This window comes from Calypte anna, chromosome 3 (assembly GCF_003957555.1).
Source record: "Calypte anna isolate BGI_N300 chromosome 3, bCalAnn1_v1.p, whole genome shotgun sequence".
In the NCBI taxonomy this organism is placed as follows: domain Eukaryota; kingdom Metazoa; phylum Chordata; class Aves; order Apodiformes; family Trochilidae; genus Calypte; species Calypte anna.
In genome coordinates this window covers 2,270,370-2,285,868 of record NC_044246.1, presented here as the reverse complement: position 1 = coordinate 2,285,868, position 15,499 = coordinate 2,270,370, and the positions used below count along the sequence as shown (strand labels likewise).

The following is a 15,499-nucleotide window of genomic DNA, read 5'->3' as shown; positions in this document are numbered from 1 at the left end:
ACAACACAAAGTGACTTCCAAAGTGACAGCCAACAATTCTGTACCAGAGTTTTGGGGAGGGAAACGTGATACCTGACAGCTCTCACTGCAGCATCTGACATCCAGCCCGGGTCCTGCCTCCTAAGCATCCCCACAGCTCTGTACCCTGGGGATAAGGAAGGGAAGAAGGGAAGGAAGAAAGGGGAAAGAAAGGGGAAAGAAAGGGAAAGAAAGGGAAAGAAAGGAAAGAAAGGAAAGAAAGGAAAGAAAGGAAAGAAAGGAAAGAAAGGAAAGAAAGGAAGGAAAGGAAAAGGAAAAGGAAAAGGAAAAGGAAAAGGAAAAGGAAAAGGAAAAGGAAAAGGAAAAGGAAAAGGAAAAGGAAAAGGAAAAGGAAAAGGAAAAGGAAAAGGAAAAGGAAAAGGAAAAGGAAAGGAATCTCCTCGAGTCCTCCCTCTCCGCCGGGGCAGGAGCCGCCTCCGCGCTGGGCGGGGGAAGCTCAGGGGCACTGCCCGCTCTCCGCTCCGATCCACCCCGAGAGGTGGCCCCAGAACCGCAGCCCTCTTCCCTCCCCTCTTTCTCTCTCCCACTCCCCGACTCCACCTCTCTTCCCAAAACCGCAGCAGCAGCCTCTGTCCCGCTTCACTCGCTCCGCCGGCAGCCGCGGAGGCGAGCAGGGAGCTCCTCAGGGCGGGCACGGCCCGGGGTGGGAGCAGCCCCGCCGCTTCTCCGCCGCCTCCCCCCTGCCATGGCCGGTGTGACGGCGGCCCTGCTTTGACAATGCTGCTGGGAGCCCCTCGGGCGGGCGGCTGGGATCGCGGGCGGGTGGGCGAGAGGCTGCAGGCTGCCCTGGCCGGTCTGCAGGAGCTCCAGGTGCTGCGGGAGAAGCAGCGGGAGCTGGTGAGGGCCGCCCTGGCCATGCCGCAGCGACCGGCGGAATGCGGAGGAGAGCAGCCCCATAGCAAGGAACACCGGCTGGAAGCCACCCTCACCGCCCTCAAGGAGCAGCTGGTAAGGGACGGGACGGGGCGTCCCGCTCTCCCTGCGGCTTCTTTCCACCTCCGGGGGTGCTGAGGTGATGCCCGACACCCGCTTCCCTCCGGCGCGGGGAGCAGGGAAGGCGCTGCGGCTGCGGCTCCTTCCCTGTTTCCTCCATCTCTCCGCGGGATGGGGAGAACGGGGGAGCCCGGCGGCGTTTGGGTCGGGGGATCCCGGGGCGGACGGCGGCGTTTGTAGCGATGGAGCCGGGGTGTTTGAGGGCTGAGAGGAAGCGGCGGAGCCTGGGGGGGTGTGAGGGGTGAGGTGAGGGGGGGGATCGCTCGATGGCGTCTCAGGCAGCGCTCACCTGAGAGACCCGAAAAGGCGCAGTGTGGGTATGAGGGCTGAGTGCCAGGAGGAGGCTGAGGGGAGAAGTTTGTTATTTATTCATCGTGGCCGAGGAGGAGAAAAAGAAGAAGGAGAAAAAAAAGATGATGAACGAGTAATGCGTTATCGCGCCTGCCAGCGCTCGGCTCTTAAATGGCAGCGGCTGCTTGAGTAGGAGGTGAAACAGAGAGACGGGGAGAGGGCGGCAGAAAGAAGAGCTCAGGGGTTGGGGTGGGTGCCCCGGTGGGAATTGGGTCCTCTAAGAAGGGTTTGGTAGTCCCGAGGTACTTTGTCCTTGCCACGGATTTTGTGATCAAAAGGGGAAGGATAACTGAATGCTAGGCATGGTGTTGGAAATGTTACTCTTGTACCAGGTTGGGGTTTGGGGCTTTTTTTTAGTGTGTTGTTTGAACTAGGAATTGGGACTGAAATGGTGTTGCATAGGTGAGGCAACCGTCAAAGGGTAAAGGGCTTTAATCTCTAGTCTGGGCAATTACACACTTGAGTAAACTCAGACTTAATTCCCGTGCTGGTGTAAGGCTGGGCCATCAGTTATCAGTCAGGTGTGAACACAGCGTGGCCCTGGGCAGCTTTCTCAGGCAGTGTCTCGGAATAAAATTGGCTTTAACCTTCAGGGAAACCCAACCACCACATGGTTGTGAAGCAAAAAATGCAGGACAAGTGGGGCTGCTGGACTGCCAGCCACTTGATTACCTGTCATTGATAATTTGCACTAATGCCTCGACTTTATTTCTGTGTTTTTGTTGTTTAGTTTTAGTTTTGTTTTGTTTTTTCCTTAACTAAACCAAAAAAGGCATTTACTGCCTGCCTGGGGCTGCTGGGTTAACAAACATCCTCTGACCATGGGGACTGTACTTTTTTCATGTCAGCTGTTTTGCTTTAATTATTCATTTATTTATATATATATATATATTTCAAATAACTTATAAAAAGAGAAGATTACCTTGGCAGGACTTTATCGGCACCTTCCAAGGCTTTCCAAGGATGCAGGAGGAGCTATTCAAATTGAAGGGAAAAAAATGGCCCTGGATTTCTGTCCGTAGAAATCAAGAAGTCAGGAGGAAAGGGATGGATTTCGCCAGTAGGTGCCAGTGCAATTATGAGAAACGTATCTTCTGGGGTTGCCTGGGAGGGAAATATTCAGAGAGCTTGAGAGGGATGGCTCAGAACAACAAAAATCCAGGTACTCCAGCAAAAATGCAGTTGTGCAAATGCTTAGAGTAAGGATACAAAGCTCTTCCGATTGACTCCTGCCTGCTGGAAGCTTTTCAGACTTGCATACCTGATCCCTTCATTGGCTTTTTCCCCTGCCAACTGCAGAGATGTATTTGAGTAGAGGTGCAATACCTCACAACAAAGAAAACCCAATTGGAAACAGACTTTTCACAGTCCTGTTAGAAGCTGTCCAGACATCCCAGGAACTTGGCCACCACAGGCTAAAAACTGCAGCTCAGTGACTCACGAGCAGCATATTGCACTCAAAAGAAAGCCTTGAAAAGTCTGTTCTTGATCACAGGAAATTAAGTTAAAACTCAGATCAACGGAAAACGCAGAGCACAGCATTGCTCAGGGAGTGTTATGTCTTCATCCTTGTTGTTCTTGGCCCGTGGACAATAAAAGTATTTGATCACTGCTCTGTAAGCTTTCAGATTGAGAAACTCATTAACAATGCAAATGGAGCTTTGCCTTGCAGTCTGTCTTGATCCAAGTTTCAAGCAGGGTTGTAGCCCTGGGCTTTAGCGTGCTCATGGTTTAATTCATAAAAAGTTTGGTCCTTGCTGCATCAAATGGGGAAGCTGTATCAGTGGAGCTGGCTCAGAGCATCTCAGCAGTGGAAAGAAGGCAGATGAAGGGTTGAGGCAGGCTTCTCCTTTGATGGTGATAACTAGAAGAGCTGTACCCCTAGGGAGTCAAGTGCCACTAGCAGGAATAGGTGGTGGAGCAGAGCCCTCAGGTTCTGTAGAAGCCACTTCTGGATGCCACTCCAGCATTGCAGTCTCATCCCCAACAACAGGTACCAGTGCCAGGCAACAGCAGCTGTTCCAGCAAGCTGCTCTAGGCAGGAGGCTGCAGGCTTTCTGCTTCCTCTTGCAGTCATGTCCTTTTTTTGCCCCAGCCAGCAGCTGTTTTTGGAGGGCAGGGGCTCTTCTGGCACCTGGAGTCACTTCAGTACAGACAGGATCAGCTCTCTGTAGCACAGGAGCAGTAAAGTGATGCCATGTGCTGTCAGTGATCTCAGAGATGCTAAACTGGTCTCTTGAGCAAATTATATCTTCACAGAATCACAGAATGTCAGGTTGGAAGGGATCTCAAGGGTCATCTGGTCCAACCTTTCCAGGGAATAATATTTTGGTGACACAGTAGAAAAAGAAGATATGCAAATTCAGGCTACTACAAAGAAGAAAACCTGTGATACTCTCACTCAAAGGAGAGGAATGTCTAAGGCAGTATTTGCTCAATTGATTCCTCAAAAAGCACATTTCTAAAAATTGCTTGTATTTGAATCCAGTTATTTTGTTTTGCAAGCTTTCAGGTGGTTTATGATGTTATGAAAATACCAGAAAGTGTGCCTGAAACTGAATAGAAACAAAAAACAAAATACCAAATAGTTTTTGGTACCTGAAAGAGGCACTTACAGGAGGCCCCTCAGTTTAGGAAGGATATCAAGGTCCTGGAGCAGGTCCAAAGGAGGGCAACCAGGCTGTGAAGGGACTCGAGCACAGACCCTTTGAGGAGAGGCTGAGAGAGCTGGGGGTGTTGAGGCTGGAGAAGAGGAGGCTCAGGGGAGACCTCATCACTCTCTCCAACTCCCTGAAAGGAGGTTGGAGCCGGGGGGGGTTGGGCTCTTTTCCCAGGCAACTCTCAGCAAGACAAGAGGGCACAAAAGGTCTCAAGTTGTGCCAGGGGAGGTTTAGGTTGGAGATTAGAAAGAATTTCTTTCTGGAGAGGGTGATCAGGCATTGGAATGGGCTGCCCAGGGAAGTAGTGGATTCTCCGTGTCTGGAGATCTTTCCAAAGAGCCTGGATGTGGCACTGAGTGCCATGGGCTGGGAACTGCAGCGGGAGTGGATCAAGGGTTGGACTTGATGATCTCTGAGGTCCCTTCCAACCCAGCCACTTCTAGGATTCTATGATTCTATGAATTCACCTCAATCTAGAGTAAGGGTCCGGGGTAGGTGAGATGAATATTTCTCTGCAACTGGCTGCTTTGTACCATCAGTTGCACAAAAGACCTAAGGATGAATAGATTTGAAATGTGTAAAACCAGATCAGATTACCAGTGTCTTTTGTCCATTCTAAAACACAGATGGCTTAATAAAAATTCTCAGGTGCTAATCTACAACCACTAAATGCCAACCTCCCCTTCAACTGGAGAGATTAATAGTTGGGAAGAATAGCCAAGTACGACCAGTGGGTTTTGGGGAGCTTGACTGAGGGTGCAAGTTTGTGTTGACTTAATGGGATCTGCTTTTCAGATAATGTTCTTCTTTCTGAAAAAGGATGATATCCCAAATTTGGCTCCCCAAAACCTGTAGGCCACTGACAGTACAGGTTGATTTGGGAAGCCTGGTCCTGCAGTGTGCAGCACAGAAGCCTCCACAGCTGTGTTGCCCAAAGCAAACAGATGGTTTCACCTGCAGAGGCTTTGTCTCATGTAAAATTCATGTTGGGAAGTGAGAAAGAGTGTGTTTAGGGTTTATTGTTCTGGGTGCTGCTTGGCTTGGTTATTAGAGCAATAACAACCTCAAGCAAACACACCGGAAAAGTCATCCCTGTCCAAATGGTTTGAGGAATGCTTCAGCTCTTGGAGGGCAGGAGGAATTGACTGAAAGATCAAAGCTGCAACAGAGTCTGCCGGAAACATGAAAACTCAGTGGTGTGAGACACCATAAAAGGGTTAAAAATGATCATGTAAATCATGTGTGTAGGTTAAAATGCTGTAAAAGCCCAGGCAGAACCTGGAGGGATAATAAATAAGCTTTGAATACCTGAGAGCCTTGTGGCCTCTCTGTCATTAATCAGAAACCACAGACTGAGGGATTGGCTGGCAAAACATTAATCATTAAGCAATTAATTCCAGCCATGAAAACAAAACTTGGTGATTTCCTTAATAGGTGGGGTTGAAGGAGGCATGGCATGTTTGTGCTTTTTCACCATGAAGGAAATAAAGACAGTTGAGAGGTGATACATTCATCATTCACATGGGGTAGAAAATCCCCTTTATTATGCAGTTCTTCCCTTCCTTCTCATTTATATGAAGCAGGAAGAGGGAAAATCCCTGTGGGTTTTCCTAGGAAGCAGTAATGAACCTCCTTAAAACTTTCTAGATGTGGGACACTAACAAAAAGGGACTTTGTTTCTTGTGTTTTATGTTTCTCCAGCCCCCCCATAAAGCATGCTAGAAATACCTTTTCTTTCTTCTCAGCAGCATCACTGGCTGTTACAGTTGTCAGACTCAGGACAGCTCTTTTTTTCCTCTTTCCTTGAATCCCAGCTTCTAATAATTTTCCCAGTTACCTTAGGATCTTAACTTCTCTTCCTTTTAGTATTTATAGCCGTGGAGAAACCTAAAAATGCAAATATTAAAAGCTGAATAATCTGAACATGGGAGAAGTAGAGTAAAAAATGTGTGCATAATGATTTTGATTCTCTGCACCTCCATCTAATTTTGCAGATACTTCAGGTAGCTCGAGGGGCCTTGATTTTCTTTTTTTTTTTCATACTTGGGGCTGCTAGAACTGCCACTTTTATTTTTAATACTGAAAGGTACACATAAAGAGGGATCTCAGTCACACTGTCTATGGGAGCTGTTACCTGGGGTCAGCCTGGCCAGGGACTGCAGCAGGCAAAGGACTTGTTCCTGATTTCTGAACCATTCCTCACAAGCTTGAGACACTTTCTTTTAAATGCAGGCACTTTCATGCCACCTTCTTTCAGAAAACCTGTGGAAATACCTAGTGAGGAGACACACAAGGCAAACTTCAGCAGCATAGATGTCACAGTTTGTGCAACCCTTTCAACCATCATTTGTGTCAGCAAAGCCCAGGGCTGTACAGAAATGAGGGTGCTGCCTTTTTCTTTGTGTGGCAATGAGATTTCTTTACATGGAGATGTTTCCTTTCATCAGGCAGGACCTGAGAGTTCATTAAGGCAAAGCAGAACATTGATCTCTTTGCTCAGAGGCAGCGTGTGGCAAAATGCAGTGCATATATTAATATGCTAATTCCTTAGGAGATTCCCATCCTCTTTAGAGATACAGTTCCTGCCATAAATGTGATAAAAAACTCAAAGTGTATTCAGTATGAACGTTCTGAGAACAAGTTCAGCTGGGCAGAAGTAAATCTAAACTGTATTTGTGCATTTCATCAGTCTTGTTATGGAAAAACAATTGCAACAGTCCCCAGCTTAGCAAAAAAAACTTAATGAGAGCAGGATCTGTCCTGGCCAGATGGTCTGAATTCATCTGTTGCTGCTGAGATTCTAACTGTGGTTATTCTTCATTTCCTTCTCCCTCCCTCTCTCAACTTGTGAATTAGTCTCGTTTGAGGAGACAGGATGTGGGCTTGAAAAGCCACCTGGATCAGCTGGACCAGCGGATAAGTGAGCTGAAACTGGATGTCAGCAAGACCTCCAGTGAATACCTGGACAGTGACAGCAGACCCAGCTCAGGTAATGTGCATTTGGTCATTTATTCCCAGGGCTGTTGTGCAAGGAGAGCTGCAGGGTGTCAGCTGCTGAGCAAAACTCTGTGTTGTGTGGTCAGAAACACAGCTGAAGTGGGGAGTAACCTGACACAGAGCACACTCCCAGGGCTGGGGGGAATTTCCTTGCAAAGATGATGTAGTTGGAGAATGCTTATTCACTCAAGCAGTATTTATTCTAGATTATTTCACTTTTTTATTTAAAAGTGGACATTTTTAGCCTCACATGGCAGAGATTTTTAAATCAATTACCTCACCCAGTGCACTGGTAAGGTGGTCAGGGTCCTTAGTAGAAGTGAAGGAAGCCAACATCCATGGCAGTGTTTTGACAAATGAATGTTTGGTCTCTTTACATAAAAATAAAACAGCTTTACTAAAAGAAACTGGGAAAACCACCCCAACAGTTTGCTGACTAAAGCTGTCAAGGACAGAAAGAGCTTGAGTTTCAGGTCCGTGGCAGAGGATGCTGCACTGCAGACCTCCAGGTCTGGGGTGTCTGGTACAGCCACTCTCTGTTTCCTTCTCTGGGACTATGGGGAATACTTCATTCTAAACAGAATTTTGAAAAGCCTTAGGTCTTCAGTGAGACAAGGAAAGAATTTTTGTGTTTACAGCATATGGATTTGCAGCCTGATCCTTAGAGTGGTTATAAAAAAGTGAAAGTTTCTGTTTTCTGAGTGTTTTCACTCAGGAGTTGTGCACTCAGGCACATCCAGATGGTTCAGAGGGAAACTCCTTCCTTTTCTGTTTGCTTTAGAGCAAGTGCAATGCTAAAAATTCTTATCTTCAATTTATGCAGAGCCTTTTTTTAATACTTCCATAATCAATTGGCAATGATGGCAAGAACTGGAGAAGGGAGACAGCCTCCTTGCTCTGCCCTCAGACATTCCAGCTCTGATAGACTTGGCAGCTCTGAGCACAAGAGTAATTTCACTCTCCTTTCCCATCCAAGCTGTGCTTGTATGCACCTGACACAAGTTACAACAGCATCAGACAGCCCTGTTTTACACCACTTGCATAATAATCCCCAAAGACATTCCCCAGTGAAGAACTGGGTGTGATGGGGCTGCACTTCACCCCATCCCACCCTCAGAACTGAGCATGCATCTGCGTGCCAAGCTGGCTCAGGGCCTAAGGAAATAAATATGCAGAAGCCCAATAAAAGGTGGTTGAGTTAGAGCACACCTCTGCTAAAATTACTCAAATAAATGATCATAAATTCAGGCCTGTGGCACAGAACGAGCAAAGATTTATTTTATTCTCTGCATTTTTCTTCTAGACAACATCTTTAGTTACTGTAGTAAGAAATATCTATCTGTTTATTTGAATTCTGCAGGCTTCTACGACCTGAGTGATGGTGGCTCCTGCTCCCTCTCCAACTCTTGCACCTCTGTGTACAGTGAGTCCATCTCCTCCTCCCACACCAGTCTCCTGCCTGGCTCCCAGCACCCTAAAGCAAGGCTCAGTGTGTTTGATTACAGACCCAAGTCTGCAGATGAAACCACAGTGCACACCACCAGCTTCCAGCAGCAGGGACCCTGTGTCAGCACTGGATGTGGGATTGCAGCTTGCACAGACCTTGCTGGGACTCCTGCCAGAGCCAGACCCAGGCCAGTTTCCACAGGTAAACTGCACAACTGGGTGCTCAGTTCAGAAAAGGGATACTTGGGTGCTTTTAAACAGTGACAAAAATGAAGATATACTCATTTAGAAATGGAAAAAAAGATTGAGGTGCCTGAGAGAAAATTGTAATGAGTACTGAGATACTTTTCTATTTTTCTTTGAAATCAGAACAATAGCAGTATTTGAAATACCTTGTGTGAAGGTGCAGGGGTGTCTGAAAAATATGAGGTGAATTCAGACTCAGAAGTGATGCATTTTACTAAGAAACATTTTGCAGAAGTCTAAGGAGAGACATCTCCAGAACTAGTGGCTGTTTTCTCAGTCCATTGCAAGATGAGTGTGATCATACTTTACAAAGCTTGCCCTATTTATTCAGATTAATGTGGACACAAATTATGCTCTTTCATAACAGACACCAAAGGTAACTGACTGTAGGATTCAGTCATGAGATAAACCATGAATGTCCCCCTTTAAACCAGGGGGACAAGTCCATTACAACCTCTTGCTTACCCATTTGTGAAGTGACATCATCTCACTTCTTATTTTCAGTCCTTCCATGGCCTCAGAGCAGCTTTTTGTTAGTGCAGTTCATCTGGTGACCCAGCCAGAGGTGGGACAGCTCCATTTTAGCCATAGGAAATGTCATTTCAAACCCCAGCTCACCTTGGAGTCATTCTCACATTCTCCTCTTGACCTGAGCTAGCTCACCTTGGGCTTGCTTGGACCAGACCCAAAGACCACCTCTTGTGTTCTGATCCCTGCAGACACACCTGAAGCAGTGATGGGAAATCCAAGCATAAAAACAAAGTCTTCTCAAGGCTTTTCAGCACCTGGCTGAGGAGTTGTTTAATGATCCATGGCTTCCATCTTCAGACTTCTTGTTCTATCAGAAACTTTCCTGCTTTGCAACATTTTCCTAAGACCCCAGGGGCTTTTTGTGTGTGGAGGTAGGAGGAAAGGAGATAGCTGATGTTTAGTAGGGGTGCAGGAGTGAGGCCACACACCTCCCTCAGCTTTCCTTTTTCCACAACCACCTCCCTTCTCCCTGGCTACAACCTCTCCCCTCCTGTCTGAAACTGAAGCAGTGGGATAGGAGCAGATGTTGACTTGAAAAACCAACTCTCACATAGCTGACCACACTGCAGGAGGTGAGGCAAGAAGTTACTTCAAAAAAAGCAGCATTTGGAGAGGGGAAGAAACTTCTCTTCCTCCCCACAGGTAGCTGCAGGTAGAAGCTGGTTGGTTTTTCTTTCAGTGGCAAGCAGAGGGTTTGCTGAAACCCCACAGATGTAGCATTCTTGTGAAAACCTTCCTGGGTTTTTTTTGCACCACTACACACTGCCAACAATTTCCTAAATAATTTTCCTTATGAAAATATTATTGTCAGAGAACTCACCACATAAACCTGTGCTGCAGGAGGCTTGTAAAGTGCCTTGGGTGTAGGACACTCCAGACAATGCCAGGTTTTGAAGTGTTCAGAAAGCTTCCTGACACAGGACAGAAATAATCCTTGTAAGTGGAATATGGGGTTGGATTCAAGGATTTGGTTTCCTGGGAGCATGAAGCAACCAGGAAATGCAATTTAAAGCAACCTTGGCAGTCCTCAAGGTCATTGATGGCCATAAATGTCATCTTCATGGCCTGAGCCTCCTCATCTGCCCAGTAGTTGCCCTCAGATTTTTTTCTCTGTAAAGGTAAAGGGTTTTTTTAGTCTATTTTTGTAGTTTCTTAAGGTTGACTTTAAAAAAAAAAACAAAAAAACTGCAGTTTCCAGCACTTAAGAGGTTAAGGAACACTACAACCTAGTGTCTGCTTGAGTCTTCTTAAAGCAGCTGGTTAAGAACTATAGGTTTTTCCAAGACAGGAGGTATAAAAGGGTTGGAAGAAAAGCTGGAATTCAACTTTAACTACTTAGGAAAAAATACTACTGGCCCTGAATGCTGGAAATTTGAGGTATTTCTGAATTATAGTCATATATCCAGAGAAAGTCTTCATCCTGTCCTGAGGGGAAAGTGTTCAAAAAACCAGTATCTGTTGTACTGGATAATTTTACATGACATTCAGCTTCAGGCTTTCTGTTATTGGATTCACTTCATCTCTGCTAAGAAATAAAAAAAATCCCTTCTTTTTTGTTTAGCTGGTTGGGTTCTTGTTAGTCTGTGACATCCTGGAATATTTTTATATATGCACAGATTTAATTTCCTCCAAGTAGCACAGTTTGCATTTCCTTCAAAGCCATGACTTTTATTGCTGACATTAAAAGCACTGTAATCTCTGTTATGCTCAGGTGAATAAAATTACCTTGAAGTAATTTCATGATCTTGGAGGACTGGAACCATTTTGAAACTATTTTCTTCACTCATGCTCCTGATTTCAGTAAAAGCCCCGAAAACAGCATTTTGAGTTTCACTCTGCTTGTCTGTGATTTAATGAGGTTCTTTATTCTCATCCACTGTGTAGGTGACTTGGAAAGGCTCATCCCAGCAGACAGTAGATTTCAGAAAGAGCCAGACCCCAAATCCCTGTTGCCTCAGTGCCACACCAGAGATGTTCACTTGCTCAGCGTGGACCCCAAATTCCAGAATGATTTGGTCTCCAAGAACGGGGTGGATGTGTACCCTTACCCCAGCCCCCTTCACGCCGTGGCTTTACAGAGTCCCCTTTTCTCCCTGGTGGGGACATCCCCAGAAGCAGATCTCCAGGCTCATCCCAGCAAACCCATTCACAGTTCCACGGCTCCCAGCTTGGTTAGGACTAGGCCAAGCCCTGAGGCCAAGCCAGGGGGTTACATCCATAAATTACTGCAGCTGACAAGATGCAAAGGGACCAGTGAATGGGTTACAACAAAGAGCCAGCCAGCCACCATGCACCAGAGACTCATTATAACCCCCAGCACTGGGGGGGTGAAAATTAACAGCAGCAATAGCCAGCTGGAAAAACAAACCAGCTCTCTGGAAAGTCACCAAGCTGAAGGAAAGCTGCAGAGAGAGGTGCTGGAGGGGGAACGTGCCAAGCTGCAGGAGGATGGGGAGCAGCCACCCTCTGGTCCTGCCCTGGAGCCATCAGCTGGGAATAGTTGTTACCCTGCCAAGTCAGCAGCCAGGGGCTCTCCTCTGGCAGAGGGATCAGAGAGCAGCTTGGAGTGCAGCTCATCCAGCTCACAGCTCTGCCAGGAGGACTCCAGCCCCAGCTCCTGGAAGGCTCAGGCTGTGCCATCCAGCAAGCTGCCCCTCAAGAGGTGTAGCAGTGCCAAAGTGCCTCATGCTGGGGGCCATGACCCGGCGGCACGGGGGGAGTTTGTTCACGCTCAGTTTGTCCCTGCAGAATCCCACCAAATCCGGGTCAAGTTTGCCAGCTCCAAAACGAAGGCAGTGAAGATAAAGAGGAGGAACAGTGAGAAGGTGCTGAGGCCCGGGAAGCAAAGCTTTTCCATGGAGAAGGTGAGAGGGTCCCACAGGCTGCCTGCCGAGTGGAACCAGCCCCAGAGGCCACACGGAGCAAAGAGCCTGGTGCAGAGACCTTCGTATTCTGGGGATGTGACGGGCAGGTCCTGCTCTGAATCCAGCCTGCTCCCCGTGCAGCTCAGGCTGCCCACTGTGCCATCCAGGCCAGAGCTCTACAGATCCTCTGTCACCACACTCTGCTCCCTCCAGGCACCCCGCGGGGACACGGCCACCAAGAGGAAGCAGCGCAAGTGGCAATCCACAGGGGAGATCTCTGCCAAGCCCCACCTGCCCACCAGCTCCAACAACAACAGCTTTGTCCTGGGAGCAGCCCGGCAGGCAGGCAGGAGGGGTGGTGTCCCTCGTGCTGGCAGCACCAGGGCTCATCCCAAGAACCAGCACCAGGGAAGTGACACCAGGAGCGAGTCGGAGCACTCGGAGTACTCGGCAGAGTGCGCGTCCCTCTTCCACTCCACCATCGCCGAGACCAGCGAGGGGGAGCTCAGTGACTTCACCACCAACCGCTTCGGGGACAGCGAGTCCAGTGAGAGCGAGTCAGAGGGCAGCAGCAATGGCAGCAGCCTGGCCCTGGACTATGAGGAGGGGGAGGAAAGTGACCTGATCTGGCCTGAAGGTTCTGTCAGACAATCCGGGGCTGTCCAAGCTTCTTCCAAGCCTCTTCCTCCAGTGCCCAAAATCTGTCGCATCAAAGCTTCCAAGGCGCTAAAGAAGAAGATCAGGAGGTTCCAACCTGCCTCCCTGAAGGTCATGACCATGGTTTAAGGGTGAGCAAGCATCTGATCCTTACAGTGAGCCTTCCTTCGGGCTCTCCTGTGCAAAACAAGAGGATCCATGTGCAGAGAAAAAGACTTGGAACTGTGAATAACCCCTGGATCCTGTGGACACACACATCTATTTTCTCTTTTGCCATTTACTCTGTAAATATGGAGCTGTGTATATTGTGTGATGCCTTTTTCTTTTTTTTTTTTTACTATGCAGAAAGGTCACCATGGTGAAAATGGAAACAACCTCTGCAATAACATTTTACAGGCAGGCTCTTGATGGTTTCTTGACCATATGCACTTAGAGAATCAATCCCAAACACAAAGGCTTCCCTAGAAGGGCTTTTCCCAATTGGATATTTGGTAGCATCCCTTCCTCCTGTCTGGAATTCTTTGCAAGTAAGCATCCATCTCTGCTTGGATGGAAAAGCTCTGAGTGCTTGCCATAGTTCTGCTTCCTTTCAGGTCAACCATCCTATTACCTTCTCCCAAACGTCAGGAGGACAAGTCTGTTCTTCTGTAAAAACACACTATGCTTAACCAAGAAGACAAATGTCTTTGTGAATGAGGACAAGGCTTCAGCTTGTTTGCTGTTTGCAAAACTGAGAGGACAGGGGTTTTATTTCAACCCCCTCTTTATGACGTTCCAAGTTATTGTTTGTTTGCTGAATGGGGGAAAGAACCTGAGGGCTGAGTGCCCCAGCGTGTGAATAGCTGGGACTGAGATTATAGCTTTGCCCCTGAAATTGCAAACTCAATAAATACTATTTAATGTACTTCTGAAAATTGTCCTTGTCTGACTTTGATGTCTATTTTCAGCTATTACATTGCATCAGGGATGCCCAGGAGCTTGCTCTGCTGAGACAGCCCTCTGCTTTTATCTTTTTTTTATGTTTCAGGAGGTTGCAATGGCTCAGTCAGCACCAGGCTCCTTTCAGAAAACCTGCTTCTAAATGCCTGAATTTAAAACCACTTGGGCAGGGTGGTGTTTAACTGATTCATTTAAACTGCTGCAGTTTTGTCCCGAGACACTCAATTTAAAACATTTAAGTAAACCCAGTGCTTTTGAATGCATCTGAGGTGAAACTTTGAACCACTTGCTGTCCTGATGAAGTGATTCTGTGTGTGTGTTCAGCCCAGCAGCCCTAATTCTTTGCTCTGAGCACTGCAGTCTGGAAGCTGAGCTGAAGTTCAGCCCGTGTTTACCAAAGAGCAGGTATTATCCTCCTGCCCTCTGTCAGTGCTGAATACATTCCTGGCCTAGGAGATGGAGGCATTACCTCATCAGACAAAAGGCAAGAGCTCTGCAGAAACTGGGGAAAGGAGTGCTTGTTTACTCCTGGGATTCATTAGCAAACAGAATTCTTGAAAGACCAAACTTTTAACAAATGCCTTTTATGCCTCAGAAGCTGCATTATGGTTTTAAACCACTCTGTTTTCAAATCATTTTTGGAAACACGAGGTAGAGAAAAGCAAAGGTTACATAAAGTCATTGAATTTGAGCTAGTGTATAACACCATCCTTACTCTAGCTAGGAAAACACAACACTTCAGTCACTGGAATATGCTTTTTTAACATTTTTTTTTCATGGTCCCAAAAGTATTGGACCATAATCACTCGGGCAGGGTTAATGGGGAGAATTTCCCAGGTCTGGTGGTGGTTTCTTGTTCAGCATGTCTAGCAGCAAAACAAACAAACCAGTGATTTATGCCTTGTTGACTTTCTGCACCACAAAAGGATTCTTTTTCCCCTTTACACAAAAGGTTTTGTGTGGGGGAGTGTGTCCAAAGTTACACACAAACCTTTAATCTGTGGGTTTTCTTTATTGGGGTGGAGTTCGCTGGTTGGGTTGGAATTTTTGAGGGCATTTTATTTTTGGTGGGGGAGGAAATTATTCCTAACTAGAAAACTGGAGGGTTCTGAAAGCTGGGGAAAACCACCACCCAGCAGCTCCCTGCCTTTTTATCAGAAGTTTGTGGTCCCACAGCTCAGTAAAATCCTGCTCCAGGGCTGCTAACGCTCCCTCAGAAACGGTGCCAGCCACATGATGAAAGTGCTGATGCAGGATGAACTCATGCTGCCAATTCAAATTAAAAAAATATATATAATAATAATAATAAATGACTTAATTTTGTACTGACAGGTTTTCTGCCAGATGAGGTATCGCTCTATCTGCTGCTCACACTTTCTGCCAGGTCAGATAACACCTCCCAGAGCCAGCCCAAAGCTGAGATGAAAGCGCGAAGCCGGCGCAAACATCATCGCCCTGTGCCTGGGCTTCTTGGGCAGAAAGCTGATTGTGTTTCCACACCCAACCCAGGGGAAACCTGGAGAGCCCCAGAAGCACATCCCAGAGAACATCCTTGGGGTATCACCATGTGTGGTGCTGCTTCCCAGCTCTGATTCTGGGGCTGCCACCCATCCTTACTGCAAGGCGTTGGATTTTTCTCCCTAGAATTTCCTCTGGAAATTCTGCTTTGCTGGAGCCTTGGGACCCCAGCTCTGAAGGGGAGTGCAAAGCAAGGCAGGAAACTCAAGTGGAGCTGATATTCCAGCTCCATTCGCACCCAATCCACAGTTGTGGTTT

At 47.2% G+C, this 15,499-nt stretch overlaps 1 protein-coding gene across 1 annotated transcript; it reads left to right on the top strand.

The window, feature by feature from the left end:
* Positions 1-509: 509 nt before the first annotated feature.
* Positions 510-13,693, top strand: DACT2 (dishevelled binding antagonist of beta catenin 2). The gene is made up of 4 exons (XM_030447743.1): positions 510-987; positions 6,900-7,032; positions 8,401-8,688; positions 11,148-13,693. Exons 1-4 carry the CDS (start codon positions 757-759, stop codon positions 12,911-12,913), a joined length of 2,418 nt encoding a protein of 805 aa, XP_030303603.1. The 5' UTR covers positions 510-756; the 3' UTR covers positions 12,914-13,693.
* The last annotated feature ends 1,806 nt before the right edge of the window (positions 13,694-15,499 follow it).